Source organism: Vipera berus, assembly GCF_964194415.1.
Source record: "Vipera berus genome assembly, chromosome: 3".
Classification (NCBI taxonomy): Eukaryota; Metazoa; Chordata; class Lepidosauria; order Squamata; family Viperidae; genus Vipera; species Vipera berus.
Genome location: NC_138204.1, coordinates 215609411 through 215632332, shown reverse-complemented (window position 1 = coordinate 215632332; position 22922 = coordinate 215609411). Strand labels below are relative to the sequence as shown.

The window sequence follows — 22922 nt, the reverse complement described above, 5'->3', positions numbered from 1 at the left end:
TGAGCTTCTGTCCTCCTCTCAACTAACATGGCTCACTTTTCCCCGCTCCCCCGTTTGCAATCAGTTGGAAGTGCCATCCTGTAGACTTTTACTCCTGAGTATCTGAGACTATTTGCTTCCTTCTGAGCAAATGTGCAAGAAAACGGGTTGCATAGATGCAATGTTTCTCAACCTTGGTTCCTTTTAAAAAAAGTGGGTGGCCTCCCAGAATTCCCCAGCCAGCATTCTGGGAGTTGAAGTCCAAAGCTTTACAACCTCCTGGCTGGGGAATTCTGGGAACTGAAGTCTTTAAAGCGGTCAAGGTTGAGAAACACTAGATCCCAGCATGACTTCCTGAGAAAGACGCCTGTCCCTTTAAGGGAGCTCGATTGCTCTGGCATCGATCAGTTTGCCCCTAAGCCAGGAAATCCTTAACAGGACTACATTTCCCAGCTGCCTCGGGACAAAGGCCATGGGGTGGGGGGTAATTGCGCCGGCGTCTCTTAGCAAAAAGACCTTTAGGTTTGCACCATGCCCCGTGCAGGGAAAGGCACCACGCGAAGCCTGGATAATTTTGCAAAAAAATTAAAATGCTTGCAAAAAAGGGATTGCTAAATCGGGATTACCTGCCTCTCCCAGCCATCGCCACCCAATCCCTCCATGTGGCCAGTTGCACATGACTGGGCTGGCAAGGGATGCTCCAGCATGGGCACAGCCTGGCACAGTGGGCGCGCCTCCCCCGCCAGGTTGCGCCTCTGACTTTCACCCGGATTTGTGCAGCCTGCATCAGGGTGCTGGTCCCCAAAGCGAGGCATTCCAGGTTTGCCAGCGGAGACACGTGTTTTGCGTGCGGGCGTGGGCGTGCATGAGCGTACAAGGCTTTCTAGGGATGATGGGCATAAAGCATGAACGAGAAGAGAGTGGTGGATGATGCGCCTTATGATTTTCTTTGGATTTTGCTGCCTTTTTCTTAAAAGTGGGGAGCTGGTCCCCAAAGCGAGGCATTCCAGGTTTGCCAGCGGAGACACGTGTTTTGCGGGTGTGCGAGACACGTGTTTTGCGGGTGTGCACGGGCGTGCATGAGCGTACAAGGCTTTCTAGGGATGATGGGCATAAAGCATGAACGAGAAGAGAGTGGTGGATGATGCGCTTTATAATTTTCTTTGGATTTTGCTGCCTTTTTCTTAAAAGTGGGGAGCTGGTCCCCAAAGCGAGGTATTTCAGGTTTGCCAGCGGAGACACGTGTTTTGCGGGGGGGGGGGGGCGTGGGCGTGCATGAGCGTGCAAAGCTCTCCAGGGTTGCTGAGCATAGAGCGTGAAAGAGAAGAGACTGGTGGATGATGCGCTTTATAATTTTCTTTGGATTTTGCTGCCTTTTTCTTAAAAGTGGGGAGCTGGTCCCCAAAGCGAGGGATGCCAGGTTTGCCAGCGGAGACACGTGTTTTGCGGGTGTGCGAGACACGTGTTTTGCGGATGTGCACGGGCGTGCATGAGCATACAAGGCTTTCTAGGGTTGATGGGCATAAAGCATGAACGAGAAGAGAGTGGTGGATGATGCGCTTTATGATTTTCTTTGGATTTTGCTGCCTTTTTCTTAAAAGTGGGGTGCCAGCACTGGATAAAGTATTGGCGGTGAGGTCTAGCCAATTATTCTTAGCAGAACCATGGCTTAATTTGGAAATAGTAGGATTATAAGGCTGGAAGGGACCTTGGAGGTCTTCTATGTAGTGCAAGGCACTAGTCCTCAGTACTTTTATATTTATTTATTTATTTTAAAAAATGGTGCTTCCTAGGAATACGGTAAGCTGTTTGAAGTCCTGCGTGCTTTTCTCTAAGCAAGTTAAAAAATGTATTTGCTTTTCTGCAGCTCTTCCTTTGAGATTCACAGTCAGCTTGTATAAAAATGATTTGTCGTTTAAATAGAATTCTTACCGATAAATGTCACAAACTTTTGATTTGAAGAGATAACTTGTAAATCTTCCAAAAAGCTCTCAGAATCTTGCAGTCTTTTTGATGGTGAATTCCTTCTTTTCTCCCCGACTTAAAACGTTGGAACGTGCAAGCCCATCAATTTTTGAGCACCATATTTATAATTAGAGAGGATTATTAGATGACTTACTTTTAGGAATAATTAGGAAGTTGGGGCTGAAGTTATTTTTCAACATCAGAATGCCCCCAAATTTACGTTCTCCGTGAGCAGATACGGAACTACTCGCCTACCTTTGAATTTGTAAATAGAGAGCCCTCAACATCTTTGTGGTTAGTTTGGGATAGATCAAGATCTACTTATTGAATTTAGTCTGGAAACCTTGGAGATCTGGGCTTGGGGTACAAAGGCCCGGCATTTGCAAAGTCTGGTTTGCACAGGTGGACAGGGTGACCCTGATTGGCATTATCTCTCCTGATCAAGGAGAGAAGCAACCTAGAACTAAGAAGAAATTTTCTGATGGTTGGAACAGTTAATCGGTGGAACAACTTGCCTCCAGAAGTTGTGGGTGCTCCAACATTGGAGGCTTTTAAGATGAGACTGGACAACCGTTTGTCTGAAATAGTATAGGGTTTCCTGCCTGAGCAGGGGGTTGGACTAGAAGACCTCTAAGATTCCTTCCAACACTGTTCTGCTCTGCTCTGATTCTATTCTATTCTATTCTATTCTATTCTATTCTATTCTATTCTATTCTATTCTATTCTATTCTATTCTATTCTATTCTTAATTCCTAATTCCTAATTCCTAATTCCTAATTCCAATTCCTAATTCCAAATTCTATTCTATTCTATTCTATTCTATTCTATTCTATTCTATTCTATTCTATTCTATTCTATTCTATTCTATTCTATTCTATTCTATTCTATTCTATTCTATTCTATTCTATTCTATTCTATTCTATTCCATTCTTAATTCCTAATTCTATTCTATTCTATTCTATTCTATTCTATTCTATTCTATTCTATTCTATTCTATTCTATTCTATTCTATTCTATTCTATTCTATTCTATTCTATTCTATTCTATTCTATTCTATTCTATTCTATTCTATTCTATTCTATTCTATTCTTAATTCCTAATTCTATTCTATTCTATTCTATTCTATTCTATTCTATTCTATTCTATTCTATTCTATTCTATTCTATTCTATTCTATTCTATTCTATTCTATTCTATTCTATTCTATTCTATTCTATTCTATTCCATTCCACTCCACTCCACTCCACTCCACTCCACTCCACTCCACTCCACTCCACTCCACTCCACTCATTTTTTATTTTACTCTACTCTGTTCTGTTCTGTTCCTCATTAATGTTTTGTCACTGAGATTGTGACAATTCTGAATTCACCCTTCAGGGGTACATGATGCAAAGGGCTTGGAGACTATCCAGAAACCTAACGTTTGAGTTACGCGATAGTAGAAAAAAAAATAGTTGTCAGTCTTTGGGGGTTTTGTAAAGGGACCTTGGAGGTCATCTAGCTCAACCCCCTGCTCAGGCAGGAGACCCTATACCGGCAGTGTCCAACCTTTAAGACTTGTGGACTTCAACTCTCTGAATCCCTCAGCCAGCCATGTGAACCAGGGATTAAAGGCACACATATCAGCCTTCCACAACCTGCGGGCTCCCAGGTGTATGTGTGAATCCCGCCTCTCCCAGAATGCCCCTGGATTTTGCTCAGGGAAGTCTGGGAGTTGCGGTCCCCACATGTTTGGGAGACGCCAAGGGTACGGTTGGAGAAAGTCGGCATTCAGGGCTAAAACCACCTCGGAGGATGTTAACCCTTGCTAAACTTCCTCCCTCCAGGTGGGAGGAGGAGAAACGAGAGGATGGCGTCAAGTGGCACCAGTTGCACCACAGGGGCCCCTACTTGGCACCACCTTACCAGCCTCTGCCCAGCTCCGTCAAGTTCTACTACAACGGTAGGTGGTCCTCTCTGGATTTGCAGCCCTGGCGGAGGAGAAGCAGCCTCTGGTGGCATCTCCTGAGCTTCGTAGGCGGCTGGAGGGAAGAGTTGGCTCTTAGTGGGATGGAGGGGCAATCATGCCCCCCACCCACCCACACCCACTCCGGATCACCAGATGGCCACCCTCCTCTGTTGCAGGCAGGCCTGTGAAGCTCAGCCGGGCCGCCGAGGAAGTGGCGACGTTTTTCGCCAAGATGCTGGACCAGGACTACGCACGGAAGAAGATTTTCCGGGATAACTTTTTCTGTGACTGGACGCAGGTATCCATCGGTGTGTGTGTGTGTATTTGGGAGACTGGCCTTTTTAATTTGGCAACTGCATAGGGGAAATTCCCAGAGTTCCCCAGTCAACAGGGTAACTTTAAGAAGTCTGGACTTCGACTCCCAGAATTCCCCAGTCACCATGCCACTGTTAAGCAGTGTGGACTTCAACTCCCAGAATCCCCCCAAATCCTGCCCCAAAAAGCTGAATGATGGAAAGGTGCAACTGACAGGTAGGAATTTGAGATTGCTTATCACGAAGTGTCCAAACTTGGTAATTTGTAACACTTGCGGACTTCAACTCCCAGAATTCCTCAGCCAGCATAGATCTCTGACTTTTATTATTCTTAAAGTGGTGACACTGGCTAGGCGGGGATTCTGGGAGTTGAAGTCCACACTGCTTAACAGTGGCATGCTAACTGGGGAATTCTGGGATTCGAAGTCCAGACTTCTTAAACTTACCATGTTGGCTGGAGAATTCTGGGAGTCCAGGCTTCTTAAAGTTACCATGCTGACTGGGGGATTCTGGGAGTCGTAGTCCAGACTTCTTAAAGTTACCATGCGGACTGGGGGATTGTGGGAGTCGTAGTCCAGACTTCTTAAAGCTGCCAAGGTTGAGAAAGACTGATTTACACGGTATCTTATTGAGGATAACGTGTTTTCTAGTTCGAGTAGCGCTTAAGATGACCCCCTTTTCCCATGTAGGTGATGACTCCACAGGAAAGGAAGAAAATCAAAGACCTCAAGAAGTGTGATTTCAGCGACATCCATGATTATTTCCTGGAAAAGCAAGAAGCCCAGAAGACTCTGTCTAAGGAAGAGAAACAGGTGAGACATAACTGACGTTGGTCGAACTTGGGATCTTTCCCACTCTTTCAAGCAAGGGTCTCCAACCTTGAAACTTTAAGACGACTACTACTACTACTACTACTACTACTACTACTACTAAGGTTGGAAGGGACCTTGGAGGTCATCTAGTCCAACCCCCTGCTCAGGCAGGAAACCCTATACCATTTCAGACAAATGGCTGTCCAGTCTCTGTTTTTTAAAAAAACTTATGGTGTTGGAGAATTCACAACTTCCTGTGGCGGGTTGTTCCACTGACTAACTGTTCTAACTTGTGTCCCAAAGGGGCTTTTTCAGGAGGCAACGGGACTTCCTCGTTTTTCTTTTCTTTTCTTGGATTTTCTCCTGAAAAAGCCCCTTTGGGACAACCATTGACCTGGATGATGGAGAATCTCCATCGACATTTAAAGCTTGTGGACGTCAACTCCCAGCTATGCTGGCTGAGGAATTCTGGGAACTGAAGTCCACGAGTTGCCAAGGTTGGAGACTCCTGCCTTAAAGGGTTGTTGAAACTCTGGGGACCTTCTGAAGGAAGTTCATTTTCTGCTTCTGTTCTCTGTTTGTGTGTCTGTGTAGAGCAGGGCTAGGCCACCTTGGCTCTTTTATGACTCGTGGACTTCAACTCCCAGAATTCCTGAGCCAGCATGGCTCAGCTTGGAAACCTCTCCCTTTTCCCTCAGCATGGCTGGCTCAGGAATTCTGGGAGTTGAAGTCCATAAGTCATAAAGCGGCGTAGGCCTAGGCCAGGAGCAGGCAACCTTGGCTCTTTTATGACCCGTGGACTTCAACTCCCAGAATTCCCGAGCCAGTCAAGCTGAGGGGAAAGGGAGAGGTTTCCGAGCTGAGCCATGCTAGCTCAGGAATTCTGGGAGTTGAAGTCCACCAGTCATAAAAGAGCCAAGGTTGCCTACCCCTGGTGTAGAGTCTCCGTCCTCCAGATTGTCCCAAAGGTGCTTTTTCCAGAAGGCAACTAGACTTTCTTGGTGGTTCCTCCCCCCTCCCCCCCTTGAAAATGTTTCGCTTCCCATCCAAGAAGCTGCTTCAGTTCTGAACTGAGGAAGCTTCCTGGCGGAGAAGCGAAACATTTTCAAGGAACGGCAGTCTTCCAGGCAATCTGTTTACGCACAAGTGGATGTTTATATGAAAGAAGCAACGAGTAAACCAGAGCTTAATCCAGGAATTACCAACTCCCATCAACACGGACGGAGATGGTGATGATGATGATGATGGTCTTCAGCATGAGCCCAAAAGGTTGGGAAAAATAAACCTTTGGTCCCGGTGAGGGACTCAGATTTGAATCCTGCAACATTAACCTGGGAGACGTATATTTACCTTCATTTGTGTGACCCACTAGTACAGGTTGTCCTTGACTTATGACCATATTTCTGTCATTAAGCGAGACATTGGTTAGGTTTGCCCCCATTCTATGACTTTCCTTGCCACTGTTCTTAAATGAATCACTGCAGCTGATAAGTTAGCAACCCGGTCGTTGAGTCAACTTGGCTTCCCCACTGAAGGTCGCCAAAGGGGACCACGAGAACTTGGGACACGGCAACGGTCATAAGTAGTAGTCAGTTGCCGGGCGTCTGAATTCTGATCCCATGGCCGTGGGGATGCTGCAAAGGTCGTAAGTGTGAGAAACGGTCCTAAGTCATTTTTCGGTGCCGTCGTCTCTTGGAACGATCGCTAAGTGAACTTTTGTAAGTCAGGGACTAGCTGTATGTAAAAGGAGAGCACACAGAGACCTCAGAAATAATAGCACTTAGTTGGGTGATGAAACATCTGCAAGAAAACCACCAAGCTCAGAGAGCACCAAGGACCCCACAGTCCTCCTCCTCCTCCTCCTCCCTTCTAGCACTGATGATTCCTAGTTGGGTCATGAAACATCTCCAAGAAAACCAAGGTCAGGGAGCACCAAGGACCCCATAATATTCCTCCTTCTCCTCTTCCTCCTCCTCCTCCCTTTCTCCTTCTCAACTCTACAAACCTCCCTCTCTTCTAGCATTGATGATGCTACCTAGTTGGGTCATGAAACATCTGTAAGAAAACAACCAAGCTCAGAGAACACCAAGGACCCCACAGTCATTCTCCTCCTCCTCCTCCTCCTCCTCCTCCTCCCTTCCTTCCTTCCTTCTAGCACTGATGATGTTTCCTAGTTGGGTCATGAAACATCTGCAAGAAAACAACCAAGCTCAGAGAGCACCAAGGACCCCACAGTCGTTCTCCTCCTTCCTTCCTTCCTTCCTTCCTTCCTTCCTTCCTTCCTTCCTTCCTTCCTTCCTTCCTTCCTTCTAGCACTGATGATGTTTCCTAGTTGGGTCATGAAACATCTGCAAGAAAACAGCCAAGCTCAGAGCACCAAGGACCCCCCAGTCCTCCTCCTCCTCCTCCTCCTCCTCCTCCCCTTCTAGCACAGATGATATTCCCTAGTTCGGTCATGAAACGTTTGCAATAAGCAAACAAGCTCAGAGAGCACCAAGGCCCCCACAGTCATCCTCCTCCTCCTCCTCTTCGCATTGATGATGTTCCCTAGTTGGGTCATGAAACATATGGAAGAAAGCCACCAATCCCAGAGAGCGGCAGGGACCCCCCCCAATTCAACCATGTGCTACATTCCCGTCCATTATTTTGCGCCCACCAAGGCTTACTCCCCCCCCTTTATCCAGACCAGGGGTATGTTTTCCTGGGAAATAACTGCTTATGATCGTGTACCTTTTTAACAGAGGCTGAAGGAGGAGGCAGAGAGGATCCAAGAGGAGTACGGTTACTGCCTCATCGATGGCCATCGGGAGAAGATCGGGAACTTCAAGATCGAGCCTCCTGGTCTATTCCGGGGCCGAGGGGATCACCCCAAAATGGGGATGCTGAAGAAGAGGATCATGCCAGAAGACATCATCATCAATTGTAGCCAGTGGGTCTCGAATGGCGTAACGGAGTCTTATCTATGGCAGTGTTTCTCAACCGTGGCAATTTTTAGGCTGGGTGGACTTCAACTCCCAGAATCCTCCAGCTGGCAGGCTTTAAGATGGACGGGGAGGGGACTTTGAATGTTCTCACCTCCCCTAACCTCCTTATTTAGAAGTTCTGTTCGGGCTTTGTTTTGCTAATTGAAAGAGAGCCAGTTTGGTGTAGTGCTTAAGGCACCAGGCTAGAAGCCAGGAGATGGTGAGTTCTAGTCCCGCTTAGGCCTGACTGGGCCAATCGCCAGGAGACGGCGAGTTCTAGTCCCGCTTTGGGCCTGAAAGCCGGCTGGGTGACTTTGGGCCAATCCCCAGGAGACGGTGAATTCTAGTCCCACCTTAGGCATGAAAGCTGACTGGGTGACTTTGAGCCAATCACCAGGAGGTGGTGAGTTCTAATCCCGCCTTAGGCCTGAAAGCCGGCTGGGTGACTTTGGGCCAATCACAAGGAGACGATGAGTACTAGTCTCGCCTTAGGCATGAAAGCTGACTGGGTGACTTTGAGCCAATCACCAGGAGGCGGTGAGTTCTAGTCCCGCCTTAGGCATGAAAACTGACTGGGTGACTTTGAGCCAATCACCAGGAGGCGGTGAGTTCTAGTCCCACCTTAGGCATGAAAGTCGACTGGGTGACTTTGGGCCGATCCCCAGAAGACGGTGAGTTCTAGTCCCCCCTTAGGCATGAAAGTTGACTGGGTGACTTTGAGCCAATCACCAGGAGGCGGTGAGTTCTAGTCCCCCCTTAGGCATGAAAGTTGACTGGGTGACTTTGAGCCAATCACCAGGAGGCGGTGAGTTCTAGTCCCACCTTAGGCCTGAAAGCCAGCTGGGTGGCTTTGGGTCAATTGCCAGGAGACGGAGAGATCTAGTCCCGCCTTAGGCATGAAAGCCGACTGGGTGACTTTGAGCCAATCACCAGGTGATGGTGAGTTCTAGTCCCACCTTAGGCATGAAAGCCAGCTGGGTGGCTTTGGGCCAATCGCCAGGAGACGGTGAGTTCTAGTCACTCCTTAGGCCTGAAAGCCGGCTGGGTGATCCAATTACCAACAAAGGGTGAAGAGATTTTATGGAAGAGAATCTGCACCATGCTTGAACCATCCTCTTGCTCTCCTCTTTGCATTTTAAACTTTAAAACTCCCTCCTGTTCCCCCCCCCACTTTCCCCCCCCCTTCTCCCTCCCAGAGATTCAAAGGCGCCCCGGCCTCCGCGAGGCCACAAGTGGAAAGAAGTCAGGTGCGACAAGACAGTCACCTGGTTGGCCTCGTGGACGGAGAACATCCAGGGCTCCATCAAATACATCATGTTGAACCCGAGTTCCAGGCTGAAGGTAAAGTTCCTCTCATCCCTCGGAGGGCCGAATGCACGGAAATCTCATTTTAATGTCTGCTGATTAGTGTGCGTGTAGTGACAACGTTGTTCTGTTCTGTTCTCCGTTCCGTTCCATATTTTCAATTCTATTCTATTCTCTTTCTCTCTCTCTCTCTCTCTCTCTCGTCTCTGCCTCTCTCTTCTCCTTTCTATTTCTCTTCTTTTTTTCCCTGTGCCTATTTCTCTCTCCCCCAGGCGCGCTCTTTCTCTCTCTCTCTCTCTCTCTCTCTCCCCCTCTTTCTGTCTCTCTCTTTTTCTGTCTTTCTCTCCTAGTCTCTTTCTCTTTCTCTCTCCCCTTTTTCTCTCTCTCTTTTTCTGTTTCTCTCTCTCCTAGTCTCTCTCACTTTCTCTCCCCCCTCTCTATCTCTCTATTTCTTTTTCTGTGTCTATTTCTCTCTGTCCCAGTCTCTCTCTCTCTCTCTCTCTCTCTCTCTCTCTCCCCCTCTTTCTCTCTCTTTCTTTTTCTGTCTATTTCTCTCTCTCCCAGTCTCTTTCTTTCTCTCCCTCTCTCTTTCCCCCCCTCTTTCTGTCTCCCTTTTTTTCCTGTGTCTATTTTTCTCTCTCTCTCTCACACACACACAGACACAGACACCCAGACACACACCCCAGTCAGACAGACAGACAGACAGACTTTCCACATGGTGTAGTAACAACAACTTGCACCTAAACATTGGCAAGATGAAAGAGATGGTGTTAGACTTCTGGAGAAAAAAGGAGGAACCTGCCCCACTTTACATCGGGGAGGACTGTGTGGAGAGAGTTTCCTCCTTTAAATTCCTGGGAGTCTACCTCTGTGAAGGTCTGACCTGGAAAGTTAACACAACCCAGGTGGCCAGAAAGGCCCAACAGAGGCTTCACTTTCTCAGGGTCTTGCGGAAGAAGAGGGTAGAACAACGGCTAATGACCTTCTTTTACCGGTCTACTATAGAGAGTGTCCTCTCGTATGGTATTGTGGTTTGGTATGCTGGTCTGACAGCCACGGAGAGGAAAGCATTACAGAGGGTGGTGAGCACAGCACAAGACATTGTGGGCTGTCCCCTGACCCCACTGGATGACCTCACCAGGGCTCGTTGCCTTGGAAGAGTGAGGAAGATTCTCAGGGATGACTCCCACCCTGGACGGTATCTCTTTACTCTCCTACCATCCGGTAGGAGATATAGGAATATAGCCAGCCGTACCAACAGGCTGAAAAATAGCTTTTATCCGTGGGCTGTTAGGCTTTTAAATGGGACATAATCTCTGTGAATTTATGCAGAATTGACTTGGGAGGCCGGTGTGTGGTGTAGTTGGTTCACACGGTGTGGTAGGATAGAGGGTTTGTTGTCACTGTGTGTTGGGGGGAGAGAGCACGGGGGGAGGCTCAGCTAATCTCAATGTACACATGTTGTACTTTGACAATAAAGGTTTATTATTATTTACTTTGCAAAAGTGCTAATCTTGCAACAATCCCCTTTTCTTCCAGGGCGAGAAAGACTGGCAGAAATACGAAGTGGCTCGTCGCTTGAAGAAGGTGGTCCGCCGGATCCGCTGTCAGTACCGGCTAGACTGGAAGTCCAAGGAGCCAAAGAAGCGACAAATCTCCGTCGCGCTCTATTTCATCGATAAGGTGAGAAGGGTTTTATCGCCGCCCAAATGGCTGGGATCCTTCCCAAGGATCCCGCAGAGGTTGGGTTGACTTTAAACCAATAGAAGAGAATCTTTGTTGTTCACGTTTGAACTGTGGGGCCTTTGGTCACGTCTGAGCTGGGTTGTTTTCTTGCAGACGTTTCATCACCCAGCTGGTCATCAGTGCTAGAAGGGAGGAGGAGGAGGAGGAGGAGGAGGAGGAGGAGGAAGAGGAGGAGGACTGTGGGGTCCCTGGTGTTCTCTGAGCTTGATTGTTTTCTTGCAGACATTTCATTACCAAGCTAGGTAACATCATTAGTGCTAGAAGGGAGGAGGAGGAGGAGGAGGAGGAGGAGGAGGAGGAGGAGGAGGAGGAGGAGGAAATGGACTGTGGGGTCCTTGGTGCTCTCTGAGCTTGGTGGTTTCCTTGCAGATGTTTCTCTACCCAACTAGGTAACATCATCAATGCTAGAAGGGAGGAGGAGGAGGAGGAGGAAGAGGAGGAAGAGGAGGAAGAGGAGGAGAAGGAGGAGGAGGAGGAGGAGGAGGAGGAGGAGGAGGAAATGGACTGTGGGGTCCCGGGTGCTCTCTGAGCTTGGTTGTTTTCTAGCAGATGTTTCATTACCCAACTAGGTAACATTATCAGTGCGAAAAGGGAATAGGGTCTGTGGAGAAGAGGAGGAGGAAAGGGAAGGGGAAGGGGAAGAGGAAGAGGAAGAAGAAGAAGAAGAAGAAGAAGAAGAAGAAGAAGAAGAAGAAGAAGAAGAAGAAGAAGAAGAAGAAGAAGAAGAAGAAGAAGAAGAAGAAGCAGCAACAACAACTGTGGGGTCCCTGGTGCTCTCTTGGTTATTTTTTTGCAGATGTTTCATTTGCCCAACTAGGTCAGTGATAATGTAAGCAGACATTTTATTACCAAACTGGGTAAGATCATCAGTGCTAGAAGGGGGTGGGATTGTGAAGTGGAGGAGGAGGAAGAGGATTGTGGTATCATTCGTGCTAGGATGTTGGTTTGAGCAATCCGGCCTGGTTTGATGGGGTTGGGGTTGGGGTTTTTAACATGGTTTTAATTATTATATATCGGGCATAATATTTAATTGTTTTTTTAACTTTTGTACTTTGTTTTTTAATATTTATTGCCCTGTACACCGCCCTGAGTCCTTCGGGAGAAGGGCGGTATAAAAATTTAATAAATATAAATATAAAATATAAATATAATGAAATATCTGCAAGAAAACATCCAAGCTCAGAGAGCACAGAGGACTATGTCCTCCTCCTCCTCCTCCTCCTCCTCCTCCTCCTCCTCCTCCTCCTCCCTTCTTGTTTTCTACACATTTTTGAAAAACTTATGTGTGTGTACGTGTATATATGTATATATACACACACACATGTATGTGTATATGTATATATATGTTTGTGTGTATGTGTGTGTATACGTATATGTGTGTGCGTGCGTGTGTGCATGTATACACACACACATATATTATTCAAAACAAAGTTAAAATACAAAGTACAGAGCTTTAATAAAATAAAATGAAATGAAATAAACATTCGGAGAGCACATGCTTCTTTGTCCCCCTGGCAGCTGGCCCTGAGGGCGGGCAACGAGAAAGAGGAAGGGGAGACGGCCGACACGGTGGGCTGCTGCTCTTTGCGAGTGGAGCACCTCGCTCTGCACCCACGGCAGGGCGGCAAGGAGAACGTGGTGGAGTTTGACTTCCTGGGCAAGGACTGCATCCGCTACTACAACAAGGTGCCCGTGGAGAAGCAGGTGAGCCAGCACAGCTGGGATATATCCAGGATGCACGAAAGCGCCGGCAAGTGAAGCGAGCAAGAGAGAGGGATGCAATGGGGCGGCTCCAAAGGCAAAGGAGAAGGCATTAGGAAGCCACGCCTTGGCTGCATGATAAAAGGGAAGGTGTGGGAGATGCTGGTTGCCGAAGACAACCGTTCGTGTTGAGGATGGAGTTTTTGTGGACTGGGTTTGTTGGCCTTGGACATTGACTCGGGTCTGTGAATAATAAAAGGGGTTGGTTTTTTTCTTACGGTTCCAGCCTGTTTCTTGGAAGAGGGGCTTCTCCTTGTGAGCATAACGAGGACTCACGTAGGCTGGGACAGAACGGTCTCACTGTGAGATCTGTCTTTGTTGCAGGTGTTCAAGAACTTGGAGTTGTTGATGGAGGATAAAGAACCTGGAGACAACCTGTTTGATAAGCTCTCTGTAAGTGCATGGTGACCTCCTTGAATTTTGTACTCCTTTCTTGCCTTCCATGTTTTCTTACGAAGAGAGTAGTTCTATTCACCTCTCTCTCTCATTAGGTTTGAGGCAGAGGGGAAGGTGGGGATGGAGGTCCATCACTAATCCAGGACACGATGGTGTGACATTATGGGATGACTCAGTTTGCTTAAGCAAGTGTGGATCTAATTCCGAGTCCCACGGGTGCTTTCCCCCCCCCCCCCCAGAGGCAACTGGCCGTTCTTGTCTTTTCTTGGAAGACGCTTGGCTTTTCATCCAAGAAGCTTCTTCAGCTCTGACTGGATGGTGGGGACTGGAGATGATTGGGGATCTAGCGCATATAATTTGGGGTTCTGCGGTGGAAGAAGATAAAGATTCGATAAACATGTAGGGTAGTGGGTTTGGGTTTTTTTGGATATCTTCCATTTGCATTTCAATTCAGGTCCCCTGGTCCAGGGGTCTCCAGACTTGGCAACTTTAAGACTTGTGGACTTTTAACTCCCAGAATTCCCCAGCCAGCCATTCCAAGTCTTAAAAGTTGCCAAGTTTGGAGACCCTTGTCCTAGACCAGGGGTAGGCAACCTTGGCTCTTTTATGACTCATGGACCTCAACTCCCAGAATTCCTGAGTCATCATGGACTTCAACTCCCAGAATTCCTGAGTCAGCTGTGCTGACTCAGGAATTCTGGGAGTTGAAGTCCATGAGTCATAAAAGAGCCGAGGTTGCCTACCCCTGTCCTAGACTTTATGGCAGAAGTAGCTTTCATTACCATCACAAAACTCTTAGCTTGCTTTCTCCTGGAGTAAAGATGATGGGAAGTAGATTAGTCCCAAACCTAAGCTATCTTTGGAGTTGCAGGAAACATAGGGGTATTCCTGAGCTAAATTCCTACCTGTATCTTCCTGAAATTGAGGGTCAACTCAGAGCTCTTAACCTGGGGGCGCTATTCTTCCTGCTCCTCTTCTCTAACTCTGCTCCCCCGCTTGGCTTTCCAGACAGCGACTCTGAACAAACATCTCCAGGACCTGATGGATGGGTTGACGGCGAAGGTCTTCCGGACTTACAATGCGTCCATCACACTGCAGGAGCAGCTCGAAGCCCTGACCAATGGTAAGCCAAATTGGGACACCGCTTTCCAAGCTCTTCTGCTTTGGGGGCCTTTGTTAAGCCCAGCAGAATTTCTCAGCACCTCTGGGGAATTTTTTGAAGGGAGATATTTTGGGGTTGGAGCAGATATCAATGGATTCGCATTCCAAGCGGTAAAGAAGACCCGGTGGCTTAATGATGCTGGAAATGTTTTTTGCTCCAGCGGTTCGAGACCTAGCACTGCGAGGCAGGGTGAGCTCCCGTCACTCGCTTCAGCTTCTGCTCACCTAGCTGTTCGAGAGCACGTTTGATGCGAGTAGATAAATAGGTACCACTTTATGGAATACAAGAGGGGTCAGATATGTAATGAAGGATGTGGAGGTGTCCTGAATTGTGGCCCAGGGCACTGGACCTATGCTTTGCGTGGAGGAGGCTCAAGTCCTTGGCGTTCCCACTTCCAGGTTTTCAGTTTATCAAGCTGGGAAAGATCCTAGATTGCTCCGTACGGTCCCTCTCTCTCAGCCCAAGAGTTGTGTGGCATAATGGTGAAGGTGGGGTCCTTGGTGCTCTCTTGAGTCTTGGTGGTTTCCTTGTAGACTTCTCACGACCCAACCAGGTCATATCATCAGTGTTAGAAGGGGGTGGGGTTTCTGGAGAGAAGGGAGGGAAGGAGGGAGGAGGAAGGGGAGGAGGAGGAGGAGGACAGGAAAACTACGGGGTCCTTTGTTGTTTTCTTGCAGACATTTCATGATCCAGCTACTTGGCATCATCAGTGTTAGAAGGGAGTGAGGTTTGTAGAGAGAAGGAGGGAGGAGGAGGAGGAGGAGGAGGAGGAGGAGGAGGAGGAGGAGGAGGAGGAGGAGGAGGAGGAGGAAAACTGGTGCTCTTGACATTCTCCAAGTTTGGTGGTTTTCTTGCAGACATTTCATTACCAAACTAGATAACAACATCAGTGTTAGATGGGAGTGGGGTTTCTGGAGACAAGGGACGGAAGGAGGGAGGAGGAGGAGGAGGAGGAGGAGGAAAACTGGTGCTCTTGACATTCTCCAAGTTTGGTGGTTTTCTTGCAGACATTTCATTACCAAACTAGATAACAACATCAGGAGAACTGTTGACCCCACAGTTCAACCTGAGCTACAAATGTTCTCTTCTATCAGTAACTGTGAAGGCAGTAGAGATTATGAGTTTTAGTTCCCATTCGGCCACGGAAGCTCCCCGAGGGACTTCTCGGCCTGTGAGCCAAGGGGGTGGGGTGGGGGTCTAGTTGTGAAGGTGAAGGTCTGGAAGTAGAGAAGACCCAGTGACTAACTCTGCTGAGCCGTGGAATTCCCACAGCCGTGCAATTCTCAGCCCATCCTAACTCATTGGGTGATTGTGAGAATTTGAAGGTAGCATCAGAAAACCCCGGGGCAATTACAGAGCTGAAATCACAGCTACATCCCAGGCAGTTCATTGCCACTTGGTCTCCCGCTACTACTAGGAGGAGGGCGATTGAGAGAGGCATTTCACAGAACTTTCTCTAGTGGAAGACACTTGTCAGTGTGATGACGCTGATTACAATTAATCCGTGGGACTCTTGCGTCCAGAAGTTGCGGGTGCTCCATCACTGGGGATTTTGAAGAAGAAAATGGACATCCACTTGTCCAGGATGGTGTAGGGTTTCCTGCTTGAGGAGAGGGTTAAACGAGAAGACCTCCACGGTCCCTTCTGTTCTGTAAGCCGGATGATCTTAAGACCTGCAGCTAATTTTCACACACATCGCACCCACAGAGAAGGACACCCTGGCGGCTAAGCTGCTCTCCTACAATCGGGCAAACCGGGCCGTGGCGGTTCTTTGCAACCATCAGCGGGCAACTCCCAAGACCTATGAGAAGTCCATGAAGAACCTCCAGGCAAAGGTGAGAGCAAAGAGGTGCGCGGGGGGCGGAGGGAGGACACACACATGCATTTTTCTGGAGACTTCTAGGTGGTCAAATTGTGGCAGGTGTAAGAAAGGAAAGATTCCTTGAGGGTCCCTTTTGCTGCCTTATAATCACTGGCCTTCTAGCAAAGCGTGCTGGAGCTGATCAAGTGTTGGACAGCAGGAATGGGGAGAAGACAAGAACTAGGCCTCAGGAAAGGAAGGGCCACCTTGATTTCCCGCCTAGAATTTTCTTGAACCTGAAGGTTAGAAGGAGCCGTGGAGATCTTCTAATCCAACCACCTGCCTGAGTGGGAATCTTCACCATCCTAGACAAGAGCCTTGGTGGAGCAGTGGGCTAATGCCTCCTTAAGTAGCAGTGGGCTAATGCCTCCTTAAGTAACACCAGCTGCCTGCAATTAGTGCAGGTTCGCATCCCACCAGGCTCAAGGTTGACTCAGCCTTCCATCCTTCCGAGGTAGGTAAAATGAGGACCCAGATTGTTGGGGGCAATAAGCTGACTTTGTAATAATGCCCTAATAAGCAGGCATATACATAGAATGAAGGCTATTGCTAAGCACATTGACTTGTGCTTTAGATTGTAAGCCGCCCTGAGTCTTCGGAGAAGGGCAGGATATAAATGGGATAAAAAAAAAAGTGGTCCTCCAGCCTTTGCTTGAAAGGTAGAGATGGTCAAATTCTGGTCTCATTGGTGGTGATAAGTCAAGGCCTCCTTGTATCAGGAATGGAGACCTCACGTTTGCAACAGGTCTGCCGATTCAATGGTTTATAGCTGTTGAGGTCAGGTGATTCCTTACTTTGAGTTCAAAACTCCCTCTTGAGGTATGTATACTCACTGCTTCTTCTCCTGTCCTTGGGAATTTGGAGAAGAGTGGGGTCCTTGGTGCTCTCTCTGCCTGGTTGCTTTATTGCAGATGTTTCATTACCAAACAAGGTAACTTCAGCAGTAGTAGAAGGGAGTGGGATTTGTGCAAGGGGAGGAGGAGGAGGAGGAGGAGGAGGAGGATTAGGAGGAGGAGGAGGAGAGGACTGGCGTCCTTGGTGCTTTTTGAGTTTGGTTTTTTTTCTTGCAGATGTTTCATTACCAAACTAGGTAACATCAGGAGTGCTAAAAGGGAATAGGGGCTCTGGAGAGGAGGAGGAGGAGGAGGAGGAGGAGGTGGAGGAGGAGGAGGAGGAGGAGGAGGATAGTGGAGTCCTTGGTGCTGTCTTCTATAGGCATTAGGAGAATAAATCCCCATGTCCTTCCCTGGAGTAGCCTTTCAACTATTAGGAGACCTTTCTCACGTCTGTCCTTAGATTTTGTTTTTCATGCCTAAATGTTCCTTGAAGTGTCTTCGCCTCTCTGTTGCTCTTCTCTGCGCTTTTTCCATCTCCAAATGAAGCCTTCCTCTTTGTAGACTTCTCTTTGCTTGCCTAAGAGTAGAGGACTCCGTTTTTGACTTACTCCTCTTGGTATTTCCAGATAAAAGCCAGAAAGGATCAGCTGGCTGATGCAAAAGCTGGCCTGCGAAAGGCCAGGGTGGAACACAAGTGTAAGAGGGAGGTGAAGTCAAAAGCGTGAGTAAAATATTGGTTCTTTTTAGGCCTCGGATATATAATCTCCGCAATGGCCATCCCTCGTTATTCTCATTGAAAGATACGTAGATGCACATCCACGTGAGCTGGTTGGGCGAAAGCTAGCTGGGTGATTTTGGACCAATCACCAAGAGGCTGGGAGTTCTAGTCTCACCTTAGGATGAAAGCCGGCTGGGTGACTTTGGGCCAATCACCAGGAGATTGTGAGTTCTAATCCCACCTTAGCCATGAAAGCCAGCTGGGTGACTTTGGGCCAATCACCGGGAGACTGTGAGTTCTAGTCTCATCTTAGGATGAAAGCCGGCTGGCTGATTTTGGGCCAATCACCAGGAGACTGTGAGTTCTAGTCTCACCTTAGGATGAAAGCCAGCTGGGTGATTTTGGGCCAGTCACCGGGAGACTGTGAGTTCTAGTCTCACCTTAGGATGAAAGCCGGCTGGGTGATTTTGGGCCAGTCACCAGGAGACTGTGAGTTCTAGTCTCACTTTAGGATGAAAGCCAGCTGGGTGATTTTGGGCCAGTCACCGGGAGACAGAGTTCTAGTCTCACCTTAGGATGAAAGCTGGCTGGGTGACTTTGGGCCAATGAGCAGGAGACTGTGAGTTCTAGTCTAGTGTCACCTTAGGATGAAAGCCAGCTGGGTGACTTTGGGCCAATCACCAGGAGACTGTGAGTTCTAGTCTCACCTTAGGATGAAAGCTGGCTGGGTGACTTTGGGCCAATGAGCAGGAGACTGGGAGTCCTAGTCTTGCCTTAGGCATGAAAGCCGGCTGGGTGACTTTGGGCCAATCACCAAGAGGCTGTGAGTTCTAGTCCTGCCTTAGCCATGGAAACTGACTAGGTGACTTTGAGCCAGTCACTCTCTCTAAGCTCACACAGTCAGTCAATTTTTGTCACAACTAGTGGATCCACACTCATGTAATTGTGGGGATGCTTCCCTTGAGCCCCAAAGTATAAAAATATAGTTATAAAATAATTCTCCATGTTGGCTGGGTAATTCTAGAGCTTGAAGCCCATCCGTTTTGAAGCGATGAAGGCTGAGAAAGACTTCTATAGGTGATCTCTCTCTGTTTTGCAACAGTGCCGTGGAAAGGAAAAAGAAATTGGTGCAGAAGATCGAAGAACAGCTGGCGAAGCTGAAGTTTCAGGCCATTGACAAAGAGGAAAACAAGGAGATCGCCCTGGGCACCTCTAAGTTGAATTACCTGGACCCCCGCATCACCGTGGCCTGGTGGGTAAAGGGCGGCTAGAAGGGGGTTTAGAGGGAGGATGAAGGACGGGAACTTGTAGGAGAAGGAATGGCAGACTCTGGGGGCAAGAGTCAAGATAGGAATCAGCCTAGAATCCCTACATGGTCACAAGCAAAGTCCAACCTCCCTTGAATTCCATTATACCAGGCTAGGTAACCTCCCCAAAGCAGTAGATTTAGTTTCAGTCCCCTGAAGTGATGACGTTAACAAAACATACTAACAAAACACGTGAACAACAACCACCAAGTTTGGAGAACATTAAGAATCGAGAAATTCAACCGTCGGCTTCATATATTCTCAATCTTTGGAGGCTGTAGAGGACGTTATCGAACATATTTTGATAAGACACAGCTGTCTACTATGGACAGTTATCTCCTTTAACATGAAAGCTTTGGGGAATGCTTAGAGGCTTAGAGTTTAGCTGATCCCAGCTTAAATCCGACCTCAGTCTAGCCCAGGGGTAGGCAACCTTGGCTCTTTTATGACTCTTGGACTTTAGCTCCATGCTGTCTCAGGAATTCTGGGAGTTGAAGTCCACAAGTCATGAAGGGGCCATAGTTCCCCCATGCTGGCTGAGGAATTCTGGGAGTTGAAGTCCATGAGTCATAAAAGAGCCAAGGTTGCCTACCCCTGACCTAGGAAATGGTGGGACCATTGCAAAAAGCTTGTGGGATTTGATCTAGCTACGTAGGAGAATGAATGGCAGAATCCAGGGGTGGAGTCAAAAGAGGAATCAGCCTACAATCCCTACGTAGCCACAAACAAAATCTAACCTCCCTCGGATTCGGTTAATCCTTAACTAATTCCTAGCAGGTGCCCACCATTAGTCCAGAAGATTCCTGCACATTGGTCTTTTAGCAACACGTCAGTTTAATTGTACCTTCACTTGTGGATCTGATCTTTTGCTCCTAACAGAACTGGAGTCCTGCTTAAAATAGAAGTGTGGGGTCCTTGGTGCTCTCTGAGCCTGCTTGCTTTCTTGCAGACGTTTCATGACCCAACTAGGTAACGTCATCAGTGCTGGTAAGGAGTGCTGTTTGCTATCAGCTTACATTCTGGTGTCTTGCCTGTCTGGGTGGGGTGTTGTGTGTGTGGGGGAAGTCTTAGGGATCCTTTGGTTGGGCTGTTTACTAATGGTTTCTTGATTGAGGGGTTGCTTACTTGATTGTTGGTCTGAACTTGACCCTGGAGTTAATCTGTGCTGATTGCTGGTGGGGAGGTGCTGGGGTCTTTTTTGTTCCCTTTTTGGGCTGCTTGATTGTCTCTTTTGCATAGTCTATAAATGTTGTTAATGTCTATGTGTCCATGGATGGCTGATGTGCCAGGCTTATAAATTCCCTACCGTCCCCACCCACCCAGACAGGCAAATATATACACCAGCAAAGAGCACTTCTTACTAGCATTGATGATGTTACTGAGTTAGGGTAATGAAACGTCTGCAAGGAAACCACGAAACTCAGAGAGCGCCAAGGACCCCACGGTCGTTGTCTTCCTCCTCCTCCTCCTCTTCCTCCCTGCAAACCCCCCTCCCTTCTAACACTAATGATGTTACCTAGTTGGGTCATGAAACATCTGCAAGAAAACAGCTCAGAGTACCAGGGGTCCTACTGTTGTTGTCGTCCTCCTCCTCCTCTCTGCAAACCCAACTCCCTTCTGGCACTGATGATGTTACCTAGTTGGGTCATGAAACGTCTGCAAGACAACATCCAGGCTTAGAGAGCACCAAGGATCCCACTGTCCTCCTCTCCCTTCTCCTTCTCTCTCTCCTCCTCCTCCTCCTCCTCCTCCTCGCAACCCCCCCTCTCTTCTAGCACTGATGATGTCACCTAGTAGGGTCATGAAACGTCTGCAAGAAGACCACCCAGCTCGGAGAGCAGCAAGGACCCCTCCTTTCAATCTGCAAATATTCTTCACTAGTAAAATCGAACTGCCTGTCCTGCCCTTCCCCCCCTATAATCCTTTAATTGCCTCCTGTTCTGCTTTGACGCCGTTGTGTTGTCTCTCCCCCGCCCCCCTGCATTTCCTTGACTCTAGGTGCAAACGGTTTGATGTGCCCATCGAGAAGATTTACAGCAAAACTCAGCGGGAGAAGTTTGCGTGGGCCATTGCGATGGCCGACGAAGATTTTGTATTCTAAAGGGACCTAGGCTACTCCCAGCTTGTTGTGGGTCGCTCGTCGGCAGGCGTTTTGCCTTTGCTAGCCCGGAGGGCCGTTTTGCACACAAAATACAACTAAAGGAGAATGGGGAGCCCGTTGTTTCTTCTTTTGCACAAGAGGGGAGACCTCCCTGTTTTATTTATTTATAAGTCATGTTGGTCCTCCATCCTGGTCTGTGAAGACGCTGGAGGGCTCACAAGAACAGTTCTGGAGCAGGATCGGGCAGCGTTCTCCCGGCCTTGTAGGTTTCTCGGGCATACTCGTGGTATGAGGAGCCCCAGCTGTGTTGAATTGAACCCTTCAGCTTTTTTCCCAAAGACTCTTAGGAAAATGTTGTGTTGTAAACCCCGATTTCTTGAGTTCTTGTTCACTGCTGTTCAGTGAAGGCCAGTTCTTTTTCTTGACGCCCTTGAGATGTGGTGGATCACCAACGCAAGAGACAGTTGCTAAAGATCCTTGGAACAATTCCTTATATCTAAAAGGTAAAGGTTCCCCCGCACATGCGTGCTAATCGTTTCCAACTCTAGGGGCCGGTGCTCATCTCCGTTTCAAAGCTGAAGAGCCAGCGCTTGTCCGAGGACGTCTCCATGGTCATGTGGCCAGCATGACTAGATGCCAAAGGCACACAGAACGCTGTTACCTTCCCACCGTAGTGGTCCCTATTTTTCTACTTGCATTTTTACGTGCTTTCGAACTGCTAGGTTGGCAGGAGCTGGGACGAGTAGCAGGCGCTCCCTCTGTTACACGGCACTCGGGATTCAACCCGCCAAACTGCCGACCTTCTGATCAACAAGCTCAGCGTCCTAACCCACTGAGCCACCACGTCCCTACTTCCGTATATCTAGAGGACCTCTAATTCAGGGAAAGGTGTACCCCCCATTACGTTCCCTTGGCCCATCTAATACTTTGAGGAGATGCATGGAACTCAGGAAGAACATGCCATTTAGCGCATTTCCTAACCAAATGGGACATCCTCCTTGGCGTGGTGCTCCTGGCCACCTTAATTTCTCACCCTTTAGTGGGGAATCTCAAACGTGAGCTAGAACCAGCCTTTGTGAGAAAAGAGATACAGGGAGATCCCTTCATCCTTTATTGGATTGTGGTCAAGACTTCATCAGAAGTGCCTTCAAAAATCAAAAACCTGGATCAGAAGAAATGGGCAACTCAGACCCTTCCTACACACATGGCTTTGGCACCTGCGCCACTGAGAAGTTAAATTTGTCACGGAATATTTGTAGTAGATAACTTGTGCCACGTTATCCCAGTCAGGAAAGATCTGTAGAACTTCTTTGCAGGAACATCTACGACTCGTAGCCAGTCTATGATGGTTTGGTTTAGTAAGCGGTGTAGCAAATGCTAGACGTGAAAGCCAAGGAGGGACACGGGGTCTACACCAGGGTGAGGCAACTACCATCCTTTTACCCCAGCTCAGGAATTCGGGGAGTTGGAAGTCCACAGATCGTAAAGGGGGCATAGTTGCTGACCCCTGGTCTAGACTGCCAGCATCTTGAATGAAAAACTCCCACGGGTTTTTCGAGAGCCATTAGTAGGCAGAAGAACGTAAATGCCTTGCAGAATTAGTATTGCAGGTTGCTAATCAGCCCAGAAAAATGGTGCTGGTGGTAATTCTAGGGTTAAAATGTTTGTTTCAATGCCACAGACCAAACATTCATCGGTTTTACTCATGGGCACACATGCACCCTATTGCATTTCTATTTCTTTACACAA

At 48.1% G+C, this 22922-nt stretch overlaps 1 protein-coding gene across 1 annotated transcript; it reads left to right on the top strand.

The window, feature by feature from the left end:
• Window positions 1–493: 493 nt before the first annotated feature.
• TOP1MT (DNA topoisomerase I mitochondrial) lies at window positions 494–21904 on the top strand. Its single transcript, XM_081323079.1, has 14 exons — window positions 494–790; window positions 3770–3885; window positions 4068–4189; window positions 4895–5017; window positions 7759–7946; window positions 9177–9321; window positions 10825–10968; window positions 12550–12735; window positions 13117–13185; window positions 14197–14311; window positions 16058–16185; window positions 17674–17768; window positions 18868–19017; window positions 21071–21904. Exons 1-14 carry the CDS (start codon window positions 675–677, stop codon window positions 21171–21173), a joined length of 1800 nt encoding a protein of 599 aa, XP_081179205.1. The 5' UTR covers window positions 494–674; the 3' UTR covers window positions 21174–21904.
• Window positions 21905–22922: the final 1018 nt, after the last annotated feature.

Excerpts from the sequence above, each read along its gene's own strand:
- TOP1MT (XM_081323079.1), top strand. The coding sequence starts at position 675 with ATGCTCCAGCATGGGCACAGCCTGGCACAGTGGGCGCGCCTCCCCCGC. Across the intron at positions 7,947-9,176 it reads ATCATCATCAATTGTAGCCA|AGATTCAAAGGCGCCCCGGC; the intron begins GTGGGTCTCGAA and ends TCTCCCTCCCAG. Across the intron at positions 17,769-18,867 it reads AGGGAGGTGAAGTCAAAAGC|TGCCGTGGAAAGGAAAAAGA; the intron begins GTGAGTAAAATA and ends GTTTTGCAACAG.